At 45.6% G+C, this 18,438-nt stretch overlaps 1 protein-coding gene and 1 pseudogene across 2 annotated transcripts in view; one reads left to right on the forward strand and one right to left on the reverse strand.

Annotated features, from left to right (window-relative positions):
• Positions 1-18,438, forward strand: part of CATSPER3 (cation channel sperm associated 3) — a gene marked incomplete at its 5' end in the record, with an annotated part of 34,946 nt that overhangs the window by 15,143 nt on the left and 1,365 nt on the right. Inside the window, 4 exons of the mRNA XM_081232940.1 lie at positions 5,637-5,876; positions 16,267-16,449; positions 17,156-17,296; positions 17,666-17,785. Coding sequence (XP_081089066.1) covers positions 5,637-5,876; positions 16,267-16,449; positions 17,156-17,296; positions 17,666-17,785 — 684 coding nt within the window. The remainder of the gene's footprint in view (positions 1-5,636; positions 5,877-16,266; positions 16,450-17,155; positions 17,297-17,665; positions 17,786-18,438) is intronic.
• LOC308615644 (proteolipid protein 2-like) lies at positions 1,736-4,001 on the reverse strand (annotated as a pseudogene). Its single transcript has 2 exons — positions 3,912-4,001; positions 1,736-2,548 (listed from the first exon to the last, which is right to left on the reverse strand). The product of its transcript is annotated as a proteolipid protein 2-like (transcript).

The following is an 18,438-nucleotide window of genomic DNA, read 5'->3' on the forward strand; positions in this document are numbered from 1 at the left end:
AGATCCCACATGCCACGGAGCTGCTGGGCCCGTGAGCCATGACCGCTGAGCCTGCGCGTCCGGAGCCTGTGCTCCGCAACAGGAGAGGCCACAACAGTGAGAGGCCCGCGTACCACAAAAAAAAAAAAAAAAAAAAAAAAAGTTAGATCGTAGAAAATAATTATAAAATAACTTTCTTGATGAGACAATCATGATAAGTTGTCAGTCAAGCCCTGAATCATGTTAGGGATTAAAAAGAGAAATTGCATTTACCACTATATATATATATTTTTTTGCGGTACGCGGGCCTCTCACTGTTGTGGCCTCTCCCGTTGCGGAGCACAGGCTCCAGACGGGCAGGCTCAGCGGCCATGGCTCACGGGCCCAGCCGCTCTGCGGCATGTGGGATCTTCCCGGACCGGGGCACGAACCCGCGTCCCCTGCATCGGCAGGTGGACTGTCAACCACTGCGCCACCAGGGAAGCCCTTGTGTGATTTTTAAGGAGGAAAAAAATCTATAAAGGTCATTAAAGAAGACAAAGAAATGGAAGGGTATATCAGATCATGCATAGAAAGACTTAGTTTCTTCAAGGTGCAATTTTCCCTAATTAAGCTATTATATCAATGAAATTCCAATAAGAAGTCTGGCAGATTTTTTTTATGGGTTGCCAAAAGCTGATGCTAAAATTTAGATAAAAGAATGAAATATAAAAAACCAAGATGGTTTTGAAAGTGAAAAGGGGAGAAGTCTTGACTTACCAGGTAATAAGACTTCCTATAATGCCAGTAATTAAAGCAGGGTGATGATGCATGGATAGACAGACCAATGGAACAGGATATAGTGCTCAGAAACAGACCTGGCTTGTATGAAAACGTGGCCCCTGTCAGATGGCACTGCAAATGAGTGGTGGAAGATAAATTCTTCATTAAACAGTACATGTGGAGAGAAAAAACACAATTGGATCTCTACCTTCCAGCATACACAGCTAAAGACCTAACTTGAAAAGTGAAACTTAAAAATTTTTAGAAGAAAATATAGATTTATATGATCTCAGAAGGGAAAGGTATCTTAAGGTATGAAATACATAAGCCATGGAGAAAAAGTTTGGTTAATTTGATTCCATTAAAACTTTAAATTTCTATTCATCAAAAGATCATTAAAGAGGTGAAAAGATAAGTCACTGTAGGAGATGCTATTTGAAACACATATAACAGGTAAAGGATTAGGAATCAAAGTATATGATATATTGTCTTCCAAATCAAAAAAAGACAAAACAGTCTAGCAGAAAACTTGGCAACAGATTAGGAACAGGCAATTTACAATTTAAACATATAAAACGATACCCAACTTCATTAATAATTAGAGAAATGACAAAATGAAAAATAAGATACCATTTCATATTCATCAGATTGACAAAAATTAAGAAGTCCAACAGTAGGAAGTTTTGGTAAGAATGTTAAAAAAACAAAAAAAGCATTGTTCAGAAGTAAGTCAGAAAGAGAAAAACAAATATTGTATAATATCGCTTACATATGGAATCTAGAAAAATGGTACAAATGAACTTATTTGCAAAGCAGAAATAGAGACACAGATGTAGAGAACAAACTTATGGATACCAAGGCGGGGGGTGGGTTGGATGAACTGGGAGATTGGGATAGACATATATATATACTACTATGTATAAAATAGATAACTAATGAGAATCTACTGTATAGCACAGGGAACTCTACTCAGTGTTCTGTGGTGACCTAAATGGGAAGGAAATCTAAAAAAGAGGGGATATATGTATACGTATAACTGATTCACTTTGCTGTACAGCAGAAACTAACATAACATTGTGAAACAACTATACTCCAATAGAAATTAAAAAAAAAGGAGCATCATTGATATTAAAGTAAGTTAGTACAATAGCTTCAGAAAACAATTTGGCAATATCCAGTGAAGCTGAAGATGCTCATATTCTACAACCAGGTAATTCCACTCCTAGGTATGTAACAGAGAAAAACTACACATGTGTACAGTAAAACATGGAGCTACTAGTTGGTTGGGAGTGTTGTAAGGGCAGGGGGTTATTTCGATGGAGGTGTTATTTGCAGGTTTCAGAGAGAAATGAAGGGAGTTCAACTACAGCTGGCAATCTGCAGGGTTAGTGGGGCAGTTGTGTCTGCTGCCGCAAGGGGAAGGTAACGTGGGCATCATGGCCATGTAGGCACCCAGCGATTAGACCCAGTACTCTTGTGATGATTTTGGAGTGGTTTCTTCTCTCAACAAGGACAACGGTTGAGGTGATCAGGTAGAGGATGACCACTATGTGGGTTTGGAAGAAATCACTCCAAGGCCAGTTGATAGCCTACATCTCAGTGTGCAGGTAACACACATAGATGATAAAGAATATAGCAGCAAAGATCATCTCAATCAGCAATCAAGGCAGATCAGAATCACCAGGCACAATAGAATCTTAGCAAACAGGAGAATTCCCGTTTGGGTGCTCCAGAAGTTGGTGCTGGCGGCCCAGCACCTGGGAGCCCAAGGGGTGCTCAGAATCTGCTGTGGCAGGGGCTGGGGTCCCTAGGGGCACGGAGGATCTGCTAATGGGTTCGAGGATGCTGCACACCCAGCCATCTTGCCCACGATCTGGCTGGGGAGAGGGCCCAGGGGCAAAGGACCTTAAGTCCGCTTTTTAAATGGCCCTTCAACCTGACTCAAACTTTTTGTACTTTTATACTCTTTGCAGTAGTAAAAAATTACAAAGAAGCTAAATATCACTCAATGGGTAACTGGATAAATAAATTATAGTATTTTCATAAGTGGAATTGCTAAATAGTGGTGAAACACTAAACTAGGTTTACATATATCAACATGGATGAATCTTATAATTTTAAATGAAAAAAAAATCGCCCAAAGAATACTGTAATATATATGCAATTTATGTAGTGTATAAAAAAATGCAAAACCACACTATGTACTTATAGGGATACATATGTGGTAAAAGTATAGAATACACGAGCAAGACATACTCCAGATTTAAAATAGGATTACCTTTGTGGGAAGGGAAGGGGATCTGATCAATGTGAGGCTCTGCCTGTAATGGTAATATTTTATTTCTTAAGCTGGGTGGTAGTATATGGTTGTTCATTATATTATTCTTTATACCTTTTTGTGTATATTAAATGTTTCATTGTAGTTAACGAACATAAAAGTGTATGTAAATGGTTGCCATGTGGAGACCACAAATATAAGTATACAGGACAAGTAACACCACCAGCTGCCCTAATGTTTTCCAAATGGACAGTTGTGTCTTGAGTTACAATTTCCAGTGACAGCATCTGACATATTTAAAAGGTGGTGTATCTCAAAACCTTTTCTATTTCCCTCTAGAAATGGAAATAGAAACTCTCTCTAGCCCCCCTTCACCCCACCCCAAACTCATCTCATTTAAAGGTAGGCGTTTACCCAGTTGCTCTGTGTGAAGCACTAGAGTCTTCCTTGCCTTCTCTCTACCCTGTGCATCCCTGAGTCCATCAGCAAGTCCTGCCATCACTGCCCACAAAATACTTCCGGAATCTGTCCTCTTCTCTTCAGCTCCACACTGTCCCCCACTCCAGTACAATCTAACCTCGTCTCTTGCCTGGACGATGATTCTTCTACTATCTAGCACCTCCTCCCTAACTTGCCTCCCAGTTGCTATTCCTGCCAGTTCCCCCACGGTCTCTTTTCCATGGAGATCTCTTAAAAATGTAAATCAGTTCACATCACTCCCTTGCTCAAACTCCTCCAAGGCTGAGGTTAAAGTTCACAGCCCTCACCAGGCCTACAAGGCCCTCCCTACCTGGCCCGCCCCTCCAACTGCATCTCCTGCTCTGCTCACCCCTTTCTGTTCTGCCACGCTGGCTTTGCTGTTCCTTTCTCCCCTTAGGGCCCTTGTACTCACCATTGGGGAGTAGTATCCCAGTTCTATTATGGTTCCATCCCTGGCTTTAGCAAGGCCTCCACTCAGCACCTTTTCTAAAGTAGCTGCCATGCCTGCCCCTCCCCACCCTGGCCAGCCCCTCTCTCCCCTTTGGCTGTTTCACTTTCCTTCCTGTCTGATGTTATGTATGTATTTGTCTAAACATTCATTTCCGTCTCCCCTACTAGACTGTCAGCTTCCTGGGCATGCTGTGGTGATCTATCCTGCAGACCCTCATTCTCGTAGCCATCGGCGTTGGGCAGATGCTACACCCCAAGAGCTTCTTGGAAGCCAAGAAGCTGGTGTAGCCATCCCAGGCTTCCCAGGCCATCCTTCCTCCCTGGCTGGGGAAGCAAGGGCCTCCTGGACTCATTTCTCTCTGGCCGGAGGCCTGGTCCCTAGCTGTGGGTGTCTGCAGGGGAGAGGGGTCACAGCACAAGCTGAGGGCAGCAGCTTGACTGGCTAATACTGAACAGGTGGCAGGGTAAATGCCTGCCCCCTCCCCTGGGCCCTTTGCAGTAATCTGGTGAAGCCACTGGGAGCCCTACTGACACCTCAGAATCACAGTGTTACTGATCAGGGGTGTGAGCCTGTTGTCTGGGGGGACTGGCGGGAGGGGAGTGGGTGGGCAAGCCAGTCTCCCTTCTGTCTTCCTTTCCTAACTTGGGATTTTGACCAGGTTGGGGCGTGATTCCCTGCCACCCAGGAAACCTCACTATTCCCTCCTTGGGCCTAGACCCAGCCTGCTGATCTGGCGGGGGGGGGGGGTGTCCATTGAGGGTGGGGTAGAGGGAGTTGCAGTGTGTGCCCTGAGGTTGACCCCGGGTTCTTCACATGGTTGTTCTTTTGGGGACTAGAGAAACTGGGGTTAGGCCAAACAGAGGCCTTGGTGCTGGTTGGGGTTGGGGCCTGCAGAGTCTTAGTTACTGATTTCATTTTCAATAAGTTTAGGTTTGTTACCTTGGTTTCCTAATAAAAAAAAATTAACTTCTTAAAAAAAAAAAAAAAACGAGACTGTCTCATTGTTTCATTTCCCTGTGCCTGAAACAGTGCTTGCTTGGCATGTGGTAGATGCTTAATCAAAGCTTCCTCAATGAATGAATTCATTGATGATAAGGAAAAACTTAGATGACTCAAAAAAGTACCTTTTGGTAAAATCAAAGCCACTGGAGTTGTAGATGAATGAGAATAATTTGAATAAGATTGTTTCATAAAGTATAAAAGTGGAAAAAAAAGCAGAATGTTCTTCGGAAGCAGATTAACTGATTTTAAGTATGTGTGATAATGGAGTAAATAAAGTAGAAGTGTGAGTAGTTCATCTCCTTTCCCAAAAGTCTGGGTATTCAGGTTGGCCAGAAGGCTCCCAGGACCTTCTCTTTGGAAATCCGGGTTGCCTGACATGCACCTCCCACCGGGCCTCAATAGTCATTCTGTCCATCGGTCAGTCAGTCATTCCCAAGCTATCTGGGTCAAACCCAGCCCTAAGCTCGGGGCCACAGGGTAGGCAAGACACAGAAAGAGAATGGAATCAGGCACATTGTGTCCACCGTATGCCAGGGACTCTGCCTGGGTTTCTCTGTCTTGTGGCTGACTCAGGAGCACCCGCTCCCACCCTCGCCCCGCCAACACACACACCCGATTGGGTGGCCCAGGCAGGGGGAAGGTCTGCAGCTTGGTCTGACCCTCCTACTCTTACCACCCCTGTAGGTCTCAGAGCTCATCTTTGTGTCCATCTATAGCTCCGAGTTCTGCATGAAGCTCTATGTGGGCCCCATCAACTACTGGAAGGATGGCTACAACCTGCTAGATGTGTTCATTATCATCATCATCTTCATCCCCTACAGTCTCCGCAAGATCAAGGGCAAGCACTACCCCTACCTCAACATCGCCGATGGCGTACAGTCCCTGCGCATTCTCAAGCTTATCACCTATAGCCGCAACATTCGGGTGAGTGACATGGGATGCCGTGGTTCTGGGAGTGCAGGTGATAGGGCCCGTCTGCCCATCGGCCCCTGATGAAATGATAATTCTGCTACTCTCATGCAGTGACCGAGTCCTCTTGTGTGACAGGTTAATGTTAACCTGTGTCATCTCATTTAATCTTAAAACGATTCTAGGAAAGGTATTAGCTCCATTTTACAGATGAAGAAATTGAGGCCCAAGGTCACTCAGTAGTTAGATGCTGGAGCTGAACTTCGAAAGGTGTGTCTGACTCAAGACCATCTGATCTTTTCCTCTCTCCCATGTTGCAAAGTGACTGATTTTCTTATGGTCCAGACCCTTTGGACTACGTGCCCAGGAGTCTCCAGCTTTTTGGTGGCTTCGGCCACTCACTGCTTTCCCCGAACGATTGAAAAATCTGCTGCTTCTCTTGATGGGTATGGTCTCATGACTTGTTCAGGCAGCTCTGGAAGTGCTGCTCCTGCTGAGAGGGCAGAGGGTGGCCAGTCTTTACTTGACTCAGAGGTTTCAGAACAAACCTCAGAGGTGCCCCAAACATGCCCTCAGGTATTCATCCTGGACATGGTATGTTTGCCCTGGCTCTGGTCAGTACCCATGCTTCTCCAGGGAGGGGCTGGTTTGGACCTATTCGACAAGTTAGGGTGTGTCAGCCTGTTCTGCTGAGAGGTTGCCCCTCGGCCAGCCTGGTCGGCCAGTCTGTCTAGGGCTTAGGTCCGACACTCAGGGAGCCCAAGGGAGCCCCAGGCCTGAGTGGAGAATAGACGCATGTTAAAGAGCTCCCCCTCCTGCAGACCCCATGCATTCAGGTCTTGCTCTCACGTGGTCACATACCCGTGTGTGTCCCCTCCCAGGATGGGAGCATGGTCCCATCCTCCTGCTCCTCTTCACGGCAAGGCTCCTGGAAGGGGTGTCTGTTCTCCCAGTCCCTCTTCCTTACCTGTCATTTGTGTCCGGGCTTCCTCCCTCCTCTCCCCAGTAACTAGCCCCTCTGAGGTTGCCAGCAACCTCCTGTCACCGCTTTCTCCTGGTTTCCCTCCAGCCTCTTAGGCATAACTTCTCAGGTGCGCGTTTTCTTTGCCTTGCCCATGAGTGTGGTTTTCTCAGGACCGTGTCCTGAGTTCTCTACTCTTCTCACTCTATATTCTCTTTGGGTGACCTTTTGCACTTGTCAGGGGTCTTCACCTGCCCACGCCACTTTCTTTGAACTTCAGACCTAACTGCTTCCTGGATAGCTCACATAGTCCTCAAACTCAACGTGTCTAAACTGGAAGTCTTCACTCTCCTCCTACCCCCACCCTCCAATCCCAAGACCTGGCTCCTCCTCCTGTATTTTGTCTGTTGGTGATGGGTGCCTCCTGTCAAGTCAACTGCCAAGTCATAAATTTGAGTGTCGGCTTTGAGCTCTCTCTCTCAAAGTCCTATAGCCTGGCCTCCTAGATGGTTCTTGGCTTGTTCACATCTTTTCACTCCAACAGCCATCATTTTTTCTCCATCACCATTCACCTTTCCATGGGTTCCTGCAATGGCTTCCCACACTACTGAGAGCCCTGGAGCAGAAATGCCTCAGCAGCTGAAGGAATCTCTAAAGTGCACCTCGAATCATGGCACCACTCCTTTTACACTTGAGAGTGACTCCCTTTGTTTGTGGGCTAGAGGCAGACCCTATAATGTGTCCTAGAAGTGGGGAAGGGAGTGTCTGAGGTGCTGGGCTATGGAGTCTATGTCAGGGAGGGATGAAAGTAAGGCAGGTGGACAGGAAAGAAGACTGGAGCTCTCTGGGAGGTGAGTGCCAGGTGGTGGGCACCTCGGAGTGAGGGAGTAATCAGACAGTGGGGGCTGTAGCCATTTTTTCGGGTATGGGGCACCAAGGGAGCAGGGGCCTAAAGTGATTCAAGGGTCACTGGAGATGAGGAAGTCAAGGGACGAAGAGGCCTGGGGGTTGGTGGGTGTCCACAGCGATGCTGAAGGCCCCCAGGATGACAGCAGGGTGGGGTGGAGCCATTCCGAGATGCAACAGGGCGTGGGAAGGTGGAAGGTTGGCCCTGCCCAGAGGCAGGGGCTTTGCCCATGGCGGCTGGGGCTCCTAGGATAAAGTAGGGGATGGCCTCCTGAATCAGTTGAGTGGGGGATGAGCAGCCTCCCTCTAGAGGGCTGCTGGGGAGCGATGTCCTCAGGCAAGAGAGGGTTTACAGGGAAGGCCAGGAGAGAGATCACTGTGGAATGAAGATGCCAGAGACCTGCGGGAGTCATGAGAGGAAGGTGGTGATGGTGGTGGGCTGAGGGAAAGGAGTCCAGGGCTGTGCAGGGAGGAGGAAGCAGAAAGGAGCTCCTCAGGGAGCCTTCCTCAGGGAAGGAGCTACCAGCCTATGGGGATCTGGGTAAACATGCATGGGACTAGGTTTCTTTCTTTTTTATATACATCTTTATTAGAGTATAACTGCTTTACAATGTTGTGTTAGTTTCTGCTGTACAGCAAAGCGAATCAGCTATATGAATACATATACCCCCATATCCCCTCCCTCTTGAGCCTCCCTCCCACCCTCCCTATCCCACCCCTCTAGGTGGTCACAAAGCACTGAGCTAATTTCCATGTGCTATGCAGCTGCTTCCCACTAGCCATCTATTATACATTTGGTAGTGTATATATGTCCATGCCACTCTCTCACTACATCCCAGCCTCCCTTTCCCCCACTGTGTCCTCAAGTCCGTTCTATACATCTGCGTCTTTATTCCTGCCCTGCCACTAGGTTCATCAGTATGATTTTTCTAGATTCCAAATATATGCTTTAGCATATGGTATTTGTTTTACTCTTTTTGAGTTACTTCACTCTGTATGACAGTCTCTAGGTCCATCCACCTCACTACAAATAACTCAATTTCATTCCTTTTTGTGGCTGAGTAATATTCTATTGTATATATGTGCCACATCTTCTTTATCCACTCATCTGTCGATGGACATTTAGGTTGCTTCTATGTCCTGGCTATTGTAAATAGTGCTGCAATGAACATTGGGGTGCATGTGTCTTTTTGAATTATGGTTTTCTCAGGGTATATTCCCAGTAGTGGGATTGCTGGGTCATATGGTAATTCTATTTTTAGTTTTTAAAGGAGCATCCATACTGTTCTCCATAGTGGCTGCATCAATTTACATTCCCACCAACAGTGCAGGAGGGTTCCCTTTTCTCCACACCCTCTCCAGCATTTATTGTTCCTAGATTTTTTGATGATGCCATTCTGACCGGTGTGAGGTGATACCTCATTGTGGTTTTGATTTGCATTTCTCTAATGATTAGTGATGTTGAGCATCTTTTCATGTGTTTGTTGGCCACCTGTATGTCTTCTTTGGAGAAATGTCTATTTAGGTCTTCCACCCATTTTTGCATTGGGTTGTTTGTTTTTTTGATATTGAGCTGCATGAGCTGCTTGTATATTTTGGAGATTAATCCTTTGTCAGTTGCTTCATTTCCAAATATTTTCTCCCATTCTGAGGGTTGTCTTTTTGTCTTATTTATGGTTTCCTTTGATGTGCAAAAACTTTTAAGTTTCATTAGGTCCCATTTGTTTATTTTTGTTTTTATTTCCATTACTCTAGGAGGTGGGTCACAAAGGATCTTGCTGTGATTTATGTAATAGAGTGTTCTGCCTATGTTTTCCCCTAAGAGTCTTATAGTGTCTGGCCTTACATTTAGGTCCTTAATTCATTTTGACTTTACTTTTGTGTATGGTGTTAGGGAGTGTTCTAATTTCATTCTTTTACATGTAGCTGTCCAGTTTTCCTGCACCACTTATTGAAGAGGCTGTCTTTTCTTCACTGTATATTCTTGCCTCCTTTGTCAAAGATAAGGTGACCATATGTGCGTGGGTTTATCTCTGGGCTTTCTTTTTTTTAATACTAACTTTATTTGTTTATTTATTTATGTATTTTTATATCTTTAATGGGGTATAATTACTTTACACTGTTGTGTTAGTTTCTGCTGCACAACAAAGTGAATCACGTATATGTATACATATACCCCCATATCCCCTCCTTCTTGAGCCTCCCTCCCACCCTCCCTATCCCACCCCTCTAGGTCATCACAAAGCACTGAGCTTATCTCCCTGAGCTATGCAACATCTTCCCACTAACCATCCATTTTACATTTGGTAGTGTATATATGTCAATGCTACTTTCTCACTTCATCCCAGCTTCCCTTTCCCCCGCTCTGTCCTCAAGTCCATTCTCTACATCTGCGTTTTTATTCCTGCCCAGCCACTAGGTTCATCAGTACCATTTTTTAGTTCCATATATGTGCGTTAGCTTACGGTATTTGTTTTTCTCTTTCTGACTTACTTCACTGTGTATGACAGACTCTAGGTCCACCCACCTCAATACAAATAACTCAGTTTCATTCCTTTTTATGGCTGAGTAATATTCCATTATATATATGTGCCACATCTTCTTTATCCATTCATCTGTCGATGGACCTTTAGGTTGCTTCCATGTCCTGGCTATTGTAAATAGTGCTGCAATGAACATTGTGGTACATGTATCTTTCATTTTTATTTATTTTTTTAACATCTTTATTGGAGTATAATTGCTTTACAGTGGTGTGTTAGTTTCTGCTGTATAACAAAGTGAATCAGCTATACATATACATATGTCCCCATATCTCCTCCCTCTTATGTCTCCCTCCCACCCTCCCTATCCCACCCCTCTAGGTGGTCACAAAGCACCGAGCTGATGTCCCTGTGTTATGTGGCTGCTTCCCACTAGCTATCTATTTTACATTTGGTAGCGTATATATGTCCATGCCACTCCCTCACTTGGTCCCAGCTTACCCTTCCCCGCCCCCCATGTCCTCAAGTCCATTCTCTACGTCTGCGTCTTTATTCCTGTCTTGCCCCTAGGTTCATCAGAACCTTTTTTTTTTTTAGATTCCATATATATGTGTTAGCATATGGTATTTGTTTTTCTCTTTCTGACTTACTTCACTCTGTATGACAGACTCTAGGTCCATCCACCTCACTACAAATAACTCAATTTCGTTTCTTTTTATGGCTGAGTAATATTCCATTGTATATATGTGCCACATCTTCTTTATCCATTCGTCTCTCGATGGACACTTAGGTTGCTTCCATGTCCTGATTATTGTAAATAGAGCTGCAATGAACATTGTAGTACATGACTCTTTTTGAATTATGGTTTTCTCAGGGTATATACCCCGTGGTGGGATTGCTGGGTTATATGGTAGTTCTATTTTTAGTTTAAAAAATTCTTTTAACTTTATTTATTTATTTTTTATACAGCAGGTTCTTATTAGTTATCTATTTTTTTACATATTTGACTATATATGTCAATCCCAATCTCCCAATTCATCCCAACACCACTGCCCCCCCATTTTCCCCCCTTGATGTCCATACACTTGTTCTCTACATCTGTGTCTCTATCTGCCTTGCAAACCGGTTCATCTATACCATTTTTCTAGATTCCACATATATGCATTAATATACAATATTTTTTTTCTCTTTCTGACTTGCTTCACTCTGTATGACAGTCTCTAGGTCCATCCACATCTCTACAAATGACCCAGTTTCGTTCCCTTTTATGGCTGAGTAATATTCCATTGTATATACGTACCACACCTTCTTTATCCATTCATCTGTCGATAGGCATTTAGGTTGCTTCCATGACCTGGCTATTGTAAATAGTGCTGCAGTGAACATTGGGGTGCATGTGACTTTTTGAATTATGGTTTTCTCAGGGTATATGCCCAGTAGTGGGATTGCTGGGTCATATGGTAGTTCTATTTTTATTTTTTTAAGGAACCTCCATACTGTTCTCCATAGTGGTTGTACCAATTTACGTTCCCACCAACAGTGCAATAGCGCTCCCTTTTCTCCACACCCTCTCTAGCATTTGTTGTTTGTAGATCTTCTGATGATGTTTGTTCTGACTGGTGTGAGGTGATACCTCATTGTAGTTTTGATTTGCATTTCTCTAATAATTAGTGATGTTGAGCAGCTTTTCATGTGCCTCTTGGCCATCTGTATGTCTTCTTTGGAGAGATGTCTATTTAGGTCTTCTGCCCACTTTTTGATTGGGTTGTTTGTTTTTTTAATATTGAGCTGCATGAGCTGTTTATATATTTTGGAGATTAATCTTTTGTCTGTTGATTCATTTGCAAATATTTTCTCCCATTCTGAGGGTTGTCTTTTCATCTTGTTTATAGTTTCCTTTGCTGTGCAAAAGCTTTTAAGTTTCATTAGGTCCCATTTGTTTACTTTTGTTTTTATTTCCATTACTCTAGAGGTGGGTCAAAAAAAATCTTGCTGTGATTTATGTCAAAGAGTGTTCTTCCTATGTTTTCCTCTAAGAGTTTTATAACGTCTAGTCTTACATTTAGGTCTTTAATCCATTTTGAGTTTATTTTTGTGCATGGTGTTAGGGAGTGTTCTAACTTCATTCTTTTACATGTAGCTGTCCAGTTTTCCCATCACCACTTATTGAAGAGACTGTCTTTTCTCCATTGTATATCCTTTCCTCCTTGTCATAGTTTAGTTGACCATAGGTATGTGAGTTTATCTCTTTGCCTTCTATCCTGTTCCATTGATCTATATTTCTGTTTTTGTGCCTTGTTGCCTTGATTACTGTAGCTTTGTAGTATAGTCTGAAATCAGGGAGTCTGATTTTGCATCGTTATGTTTTCATTTTCATTTGTTTCTAGGTAGTTTTTGATTTCCTGTTTGATTTCCTGTTTGATCTCTTGGTTATTTAGTAGCATGCTGTTTAACCTCCATGTGTTTGTATTTTTTACAGTTTTTTTCCCTGTAATTGATATCTAGTCTCATAGCGTTGTGGTTGGAAAAGATGCTTGATACAATTTCAATTTTCTTAAATTTACCAAGGCTTGATTTGTGACCCATGGTGTGATCTATCCTGGAGAACATTCCATGTGCACTTGAGAAGAAAGTGTATTCTATTGTTTCTGGATGGAATGTCCTATAAATATCAATTAAGTCCATCTGATCTAATGTATCATTTAAAGCTTGTGTTTCCTTATTTATTTTCTGTTTAGATGATCTGTCTATTGGTATAAGTGAGGTATTAAAGTCCCCTGCTATTATTGTGTTAGTATTGATTTCCACTTTTATGCCTCTTAGCATTTGCCTTATGTATTGAGGTGCTCCTATGTTGGGTGCATAAAGATTTACAATTGTTATATCTTCTTCTTGGATTGATCCCTCGATCATTATATAGCATCCTTCCTTGTCTCTTGGAATAATGTTTATTTTAAAGTCTATTTTGTCTGATATGAGTATTGCTACTCCAGCTTTCTTTTGATTTCCATTTGCATGGAATATCTTTTTCCATCCCCTCAATTTCAGTCTATATGTGTCCTTTGGTCTGAAGTGGGTCTTTTGTAGACAGCGTATAAACGAGTCTTGTTTTTGTATCCATTCAGCCAGTCTGTGTCTTTTGGTTGGAGCATTTAATCCATTCACATTTAAGGTAATTATCGATATGTATGTTCCTATTACCATTTTCTTAACTGTTTCAAGTTTGTTTTTGTAGGTCCTTTTCTTCTCTTGTGTTTCCTGCTTAGAGAAGTTCCTTTAGCATTTGTTGTAGAGCTGGTTTGGTGCTGCTGCATTCTCTTAGCTTTTGCTTGTCTGTAAAGGTTTTAATTTCTCCGTTGAATCTGAATGAAGTCCTTGCTGGGTAGAGTAATCTTGGTTGTAGTTTTCTCCCCTTCATCATTTTAAATATATCCTGCCACTCCCTTCTGTCCTGCAGAGTTTCTGCTGAAAAATCAGCTGGTAACCTTATGGGGATTCCCTTGTATATTATCTGTTGCTTTTCCCTTGCTGCTTTTAATATTTTTTCTTTGTATTTAATTTTTGACAGTTTGATTAATATGTGTCTAGGCATGTTTCTCCTTGGGTTTATCCTGTAAGGGACTCTCTGCGCTTCCTGGATTTGATTGACTACTTCCTTTCCCATGTTGCAGAAGTTTTCGACTGTAATCCCTTCAAATATTTTCTTAGACCCTTTCTTTTTCTCTTCTTCTTCTTGGACCCCTATACTTCGAATGTTGGTACATTTAATGTTGTCCCAGAGGTCTCTGAGACTGTCCTCAATTTTTAAAATTCTTTCTTCTTTATTCTGCTCCGTGGCAGTTATTTCCACTATTTTATCTTCCAGCTCACTTATCCGTTCTTCTGTCTCAGTTATTCTGCTATTGATTCCTTCTAGAATATTTTTAATTTCAATTACTATGTTGTTCATCACTGTTTGTTTGCTCTTTAGTTCTTCTAGCTCCTTGTTAAATGTTTCTTGTGTTTTCTCCATTCTATTTCCAAGACTTTGGATCATCTTTACTATCATTACTCTGAGTTCTTTTTCAGGTAGACTGCCTGTCTCCTCTTCATTTGTTTGGTTTTATGGGTTTTTACCTTGCTCTTTGTCTGCTGCATATTTCTCTGTCTTCTCATTTTGTTTAACTTACTGTGTTCGGGGTCTCCTTTATGCAGGCTGCAGGATCGTAGTTCCTCTTACTTCTGTTGTCTGCCCCCAGTGGGTGAGGTTGGTCCAGTGGCTTGTGTAGGCTTCCTGGTGGGGGCAACTGGTGCTTGTGTTCTGGTGGGTGGGGCTGTATCTTGCCCCTCTGATGGGCAGTGCTGCATCTGGTGGTGTGTTTTGGGGTGTCTGTGAGCTTAGTATGACCTTAGGCAGCCTGAGTGCTAATGGGTGGGGTTGTGTTCCTGTCTTGCCAGTTGTTTGGCATGAGGCGTCCAGCACTGGAGCTTGCTGGCCCTTGGGTGGAGTCAGGTCTTAGTGTTGGGGTGGAGACCTCTGGGAGAGCTCTCACCAATTAATATTCCATGGGGCTGGGAGTTCTCTGGTGGCCCAACATCCTGGACTCAGCTCTCCCACCTTGGAGGCTTATTTCCCTGGACTAGATTTCTGAACCTTCTAGACTGCAGAATAACGGGGCCTGTCTGGATAGTGCTTGAAGAACGTGGCCAAGACCAGCGGTCAGGAGTCATTCCCACACAGGCTTCTGGAGAGCATGACTTTTTCTGCACGGCTGTTCTCGAAGCTGCTTGGCTTTGACCTTGGGTGGCACTGGGCCTGTGCACTAGCCTGGAAGTGGGAGACCCAACCGGGGCCTGTCCCTCATCCTTCCAAGGTATCTCAGGTTCTTCCACGTGCCCTGCCCCTCCCCACCCTGAAGACGTCACCTGCAGACTGTGTCCCATTGCAGCATTTTTCATGAGTTCTTACCTCTTCAGTCTTAGCAATCTTGGGAAAGAAGTTCTATCTCTCTTGCAGTATTGGAGGCAATTTTTTACAGTTCAGTTCTTTTGGAATTAATCCCTAAACACTGATTTTTCTTCCCCCAAGGAGGGAGGGGTGCATTGGGTGTGCATTCACCCCTGCAGGCAGCTGCCAAAGTGGTCCACATACAGGGCAGCCCCAGTGCTCCCGGGTTGTCTCTCTGTTTTTCACTTTACCCCAGACTGTCAAAACTTCACTGTCCTGTGTCCCAGCTCCAGCAGTACCTCCTTTCCTACTGCTAAGTCAATAAATAGTATCTTGGCTTAGAAAGAGGGGCTTTTGTGGTTGACTGTGGTGGCACAAGGCAAGGGGCTGGAGAATGTGTCCCCGCTCTGCCGTTCTATCAGACTGTGACTGTGACCAAGGCATTTTGCTTCTTTGAGCCTGTGATCCTGCATCTTGAAATGGGAACATCTTCCTACCTTGACATGGTATCTGTGACAGTATCAAGGTCGCTGAACATGTATATGCGAGACTCCAGGGCATGGAGAAGGAATGATGAGTCATGGGAGATAAGACAAACACCCGTCTCACGGGGGAAGACTGAGCTCACAAGATGGAGGCCTGCCTGTGAAATGGGGCCCAGAAAAATTGAGGAGTCCTATTCCTCTCAGCCTTCTTCATTCCCACTCCCAGGGTAGTTCCCATAGTCCTCCTCGGCCTGGAAGAGCATTCAGGGCTGGCGCCCAGCTGAGGAGAGGGAGCAGGACACCTTAGGATGACCACAAAGGCAGGCTGGGGTTCAAGTGGAGTGCTTAGTGGTGCTGATGGGGAGACTGCACGAGACCTGGGGCATCATGGGCGATCCACGCATGGGCAACTGAGCATGGAGGCCAGGCACTGATGAACCACTCTTAGGTTGGTCCAGCCCTCAGTCTGGGCACAGTTCCCATTCATTCACTCATTCATTCATCTAACCATTTCTGGAGCATCTGCCATGTGCCAGGCAAGGCACTGGATTCTGGGGCAGCTGGTGTTGGGACAGGCTGGACCCCTGTCCTCTGAGTCCAACCCAACCTGGCAGCCTGGCCTAGCCCCAGTGCCTGTGCCTTGCAGACACTCCTCACCGCCGTGGGGCAGACAGCCTGCACCGTGGCCTCCCTGCTCGTCCTGCTCTTCGTCCTGATGTACATCTTCGCTGTCCTGGGCTTCTGCCTATTTGGAGTTGCAGAGACGGCTGACCTGAATAACTGGGGGAACCTGGCTCTGGCCTTCTTTACCCTCTTCAGCTTGGCCACGGTACCGTGTTTGGGAGCAGTGGTGGGGCAGGGGACTTGAGAAGGGACTGGCAGCTGGTGTGGGCGTGTGGACATGCTGGGCCTCACTTGGGGCCTTTCCCATGTTCGGGCACTTAGCTGGGCTGGGGAAGCTGGGGGCTGGCCTCCTAGGACTAAGGATAGGCCAGTGCCCTGGCCAGGAGTTCATCACTATCTCTAATCTTGTGACTCCCTAGAGCATTCTTATTTGTCCCACAGGGGTGTAAAACTTTCAAAAAGTTTTCAAAAGACAATTCATTCATATTAAGTTTAATTTAGAAGGGAAACCCATGTCACATAGCCTTTTGGGGAACAGGCTGTCACAAAGCCACCCAGAAGAAGCCTGCAAAGCCCAAGTCTCAAAGTCTAGATTCTGCTGGACTCTGGAAAGATTGGGGTCTTTCCAAAGGAGGGCCTGGCAAAGAGGCATTGCCTTTTGGGGAAGGATGGAAGGCCTTTTGGAGGAGAGCCCTTAGGGCACCTTGATCAGAAGTGCCCCCACCCAGTGGTGCCATGCAGCTCCAGGCCAGCATGTATGCCCTGGAGTCAGAGGATTAGGGGCTGTCGCAGGGCTGATGTAGAAGGAAGCCGGCCTGCTCCTCGGTGGGGCTGGGGCTCCCCACGGTGGGTGAGAGGAGGCCTGCCGCTCTGGGCCTAGGCACTCAGCATACCCTGCTTTGCCTGAGCAGGTTGATGGCTGGACAGACCTGCAACAGCAGCTGGATGCCCAGAATTTTATTCTGAGCCGTTCATTCACCATCATCTTCATCTTGCTTGCCTCCTTCATCTTCCTTAGCATGTTCGTGGGTGTGATGATCATTCACACAGAGGTGAGGTGGTGCTTGTAAGGATGGGGGAGTGGTAAGTGTGGCAGGTGGATGGGCCAAGTCTCAAGGGAGGACACTGAACTGTCTCCCTCCCAAAGTGGAGGTGGGGGGGATGACCAGGTGGGTGCCTCTCTACCCCAGCCTGACTCTTTTCCCTGAACCCTGTATTTTCCCTCCCTCATGATGGTGGCCTGCAGGATAGGTGCTTGGAAAGTCACTGCAGCTACAGTTGGCAGCTTGAGCTGGGGGCTGGCCTGTGAGGGGATCCTCCTGCTGAGGGGCCTGAGCAGCAGTGGGAGACTAGGGAAGAAGGAAGACGGGAGTGGTGCACACTGAGAGACCACATCTTACCTCCATCCTCCCACCCTCTAGGACTCTGTCAAAAAGTTTGAGCGGGAGCTGATGCTAGAGAGACGCATGACACTCATGGAAGAGAAGCATGTGATTTTGAAGCGGCAGCAGGAGGAGGTCAGCAAGCTGATGCAGACACAGGTAGGTGGTCTCCACGGGCCGGCGGACAAGCAGAGGGACAGTCAGGGCTGAGGGAACGGTCAGGAAGATGGGCCTTGGGGCCTGCGTGGAGGGCAGGTGGCCTTAGGCATCTGTGGCATTTGGTAAGTCAGCTGCTCACCCCCCCTGTACTTTTCAGAGTCAGATGTTATTCTCTGCATTTTTGTATTTCTCTGGACCCCTTCAAGTGTTGAGTGTTGTGATTATAATATTTCCCTTCTTCATGGGCAAAACTCCATTGCTGGGCCCTTTGCCTGGAGCACTCTTGTTCCTGAGGGCTCGCTGGGTGCCAGGCAGGCTTGGTCCCCGTCTGCTGAGTGGGCGAGGCCACAGAGGCCCTGACAGGCATTACTAACCTCAGTTTTTCTAAACTGGAACAAGAATGAGCACAGTGGGCTGGAGATTTTCTGTCAAGCATGATACAGCTGTGAGGGGCTGGAGGAGAGTCCTCTCTTTTCGGCCGAAGTGCTCTGAGCTGCCGGGGTGCTCGGCCGGGTCGTGAACAGCATGCTGCCCCTTTCCCCGCCAAGTGGCCGGTGCCTCCCTCCTCAGCCTCCTCTCTGAGGTGGAGACGCCCGCCTGTCTCGGTGTGCCCAAGGTTTGTCCAGAACAGGGTGAAATGCTGAGCCACGCTC

This window comes from Mesoplodon bidens, assembly GCF_964165515.1.
Source record: "Mesoplodon bidens genome assembly, chromosome: 4".
Lineage (NCBI taxonomy): Eukaryota > Metazoa > Chordata > Mammalia > Artiodactyla > Ziphiidae > Mesoplodon > Mesoplodon bidens.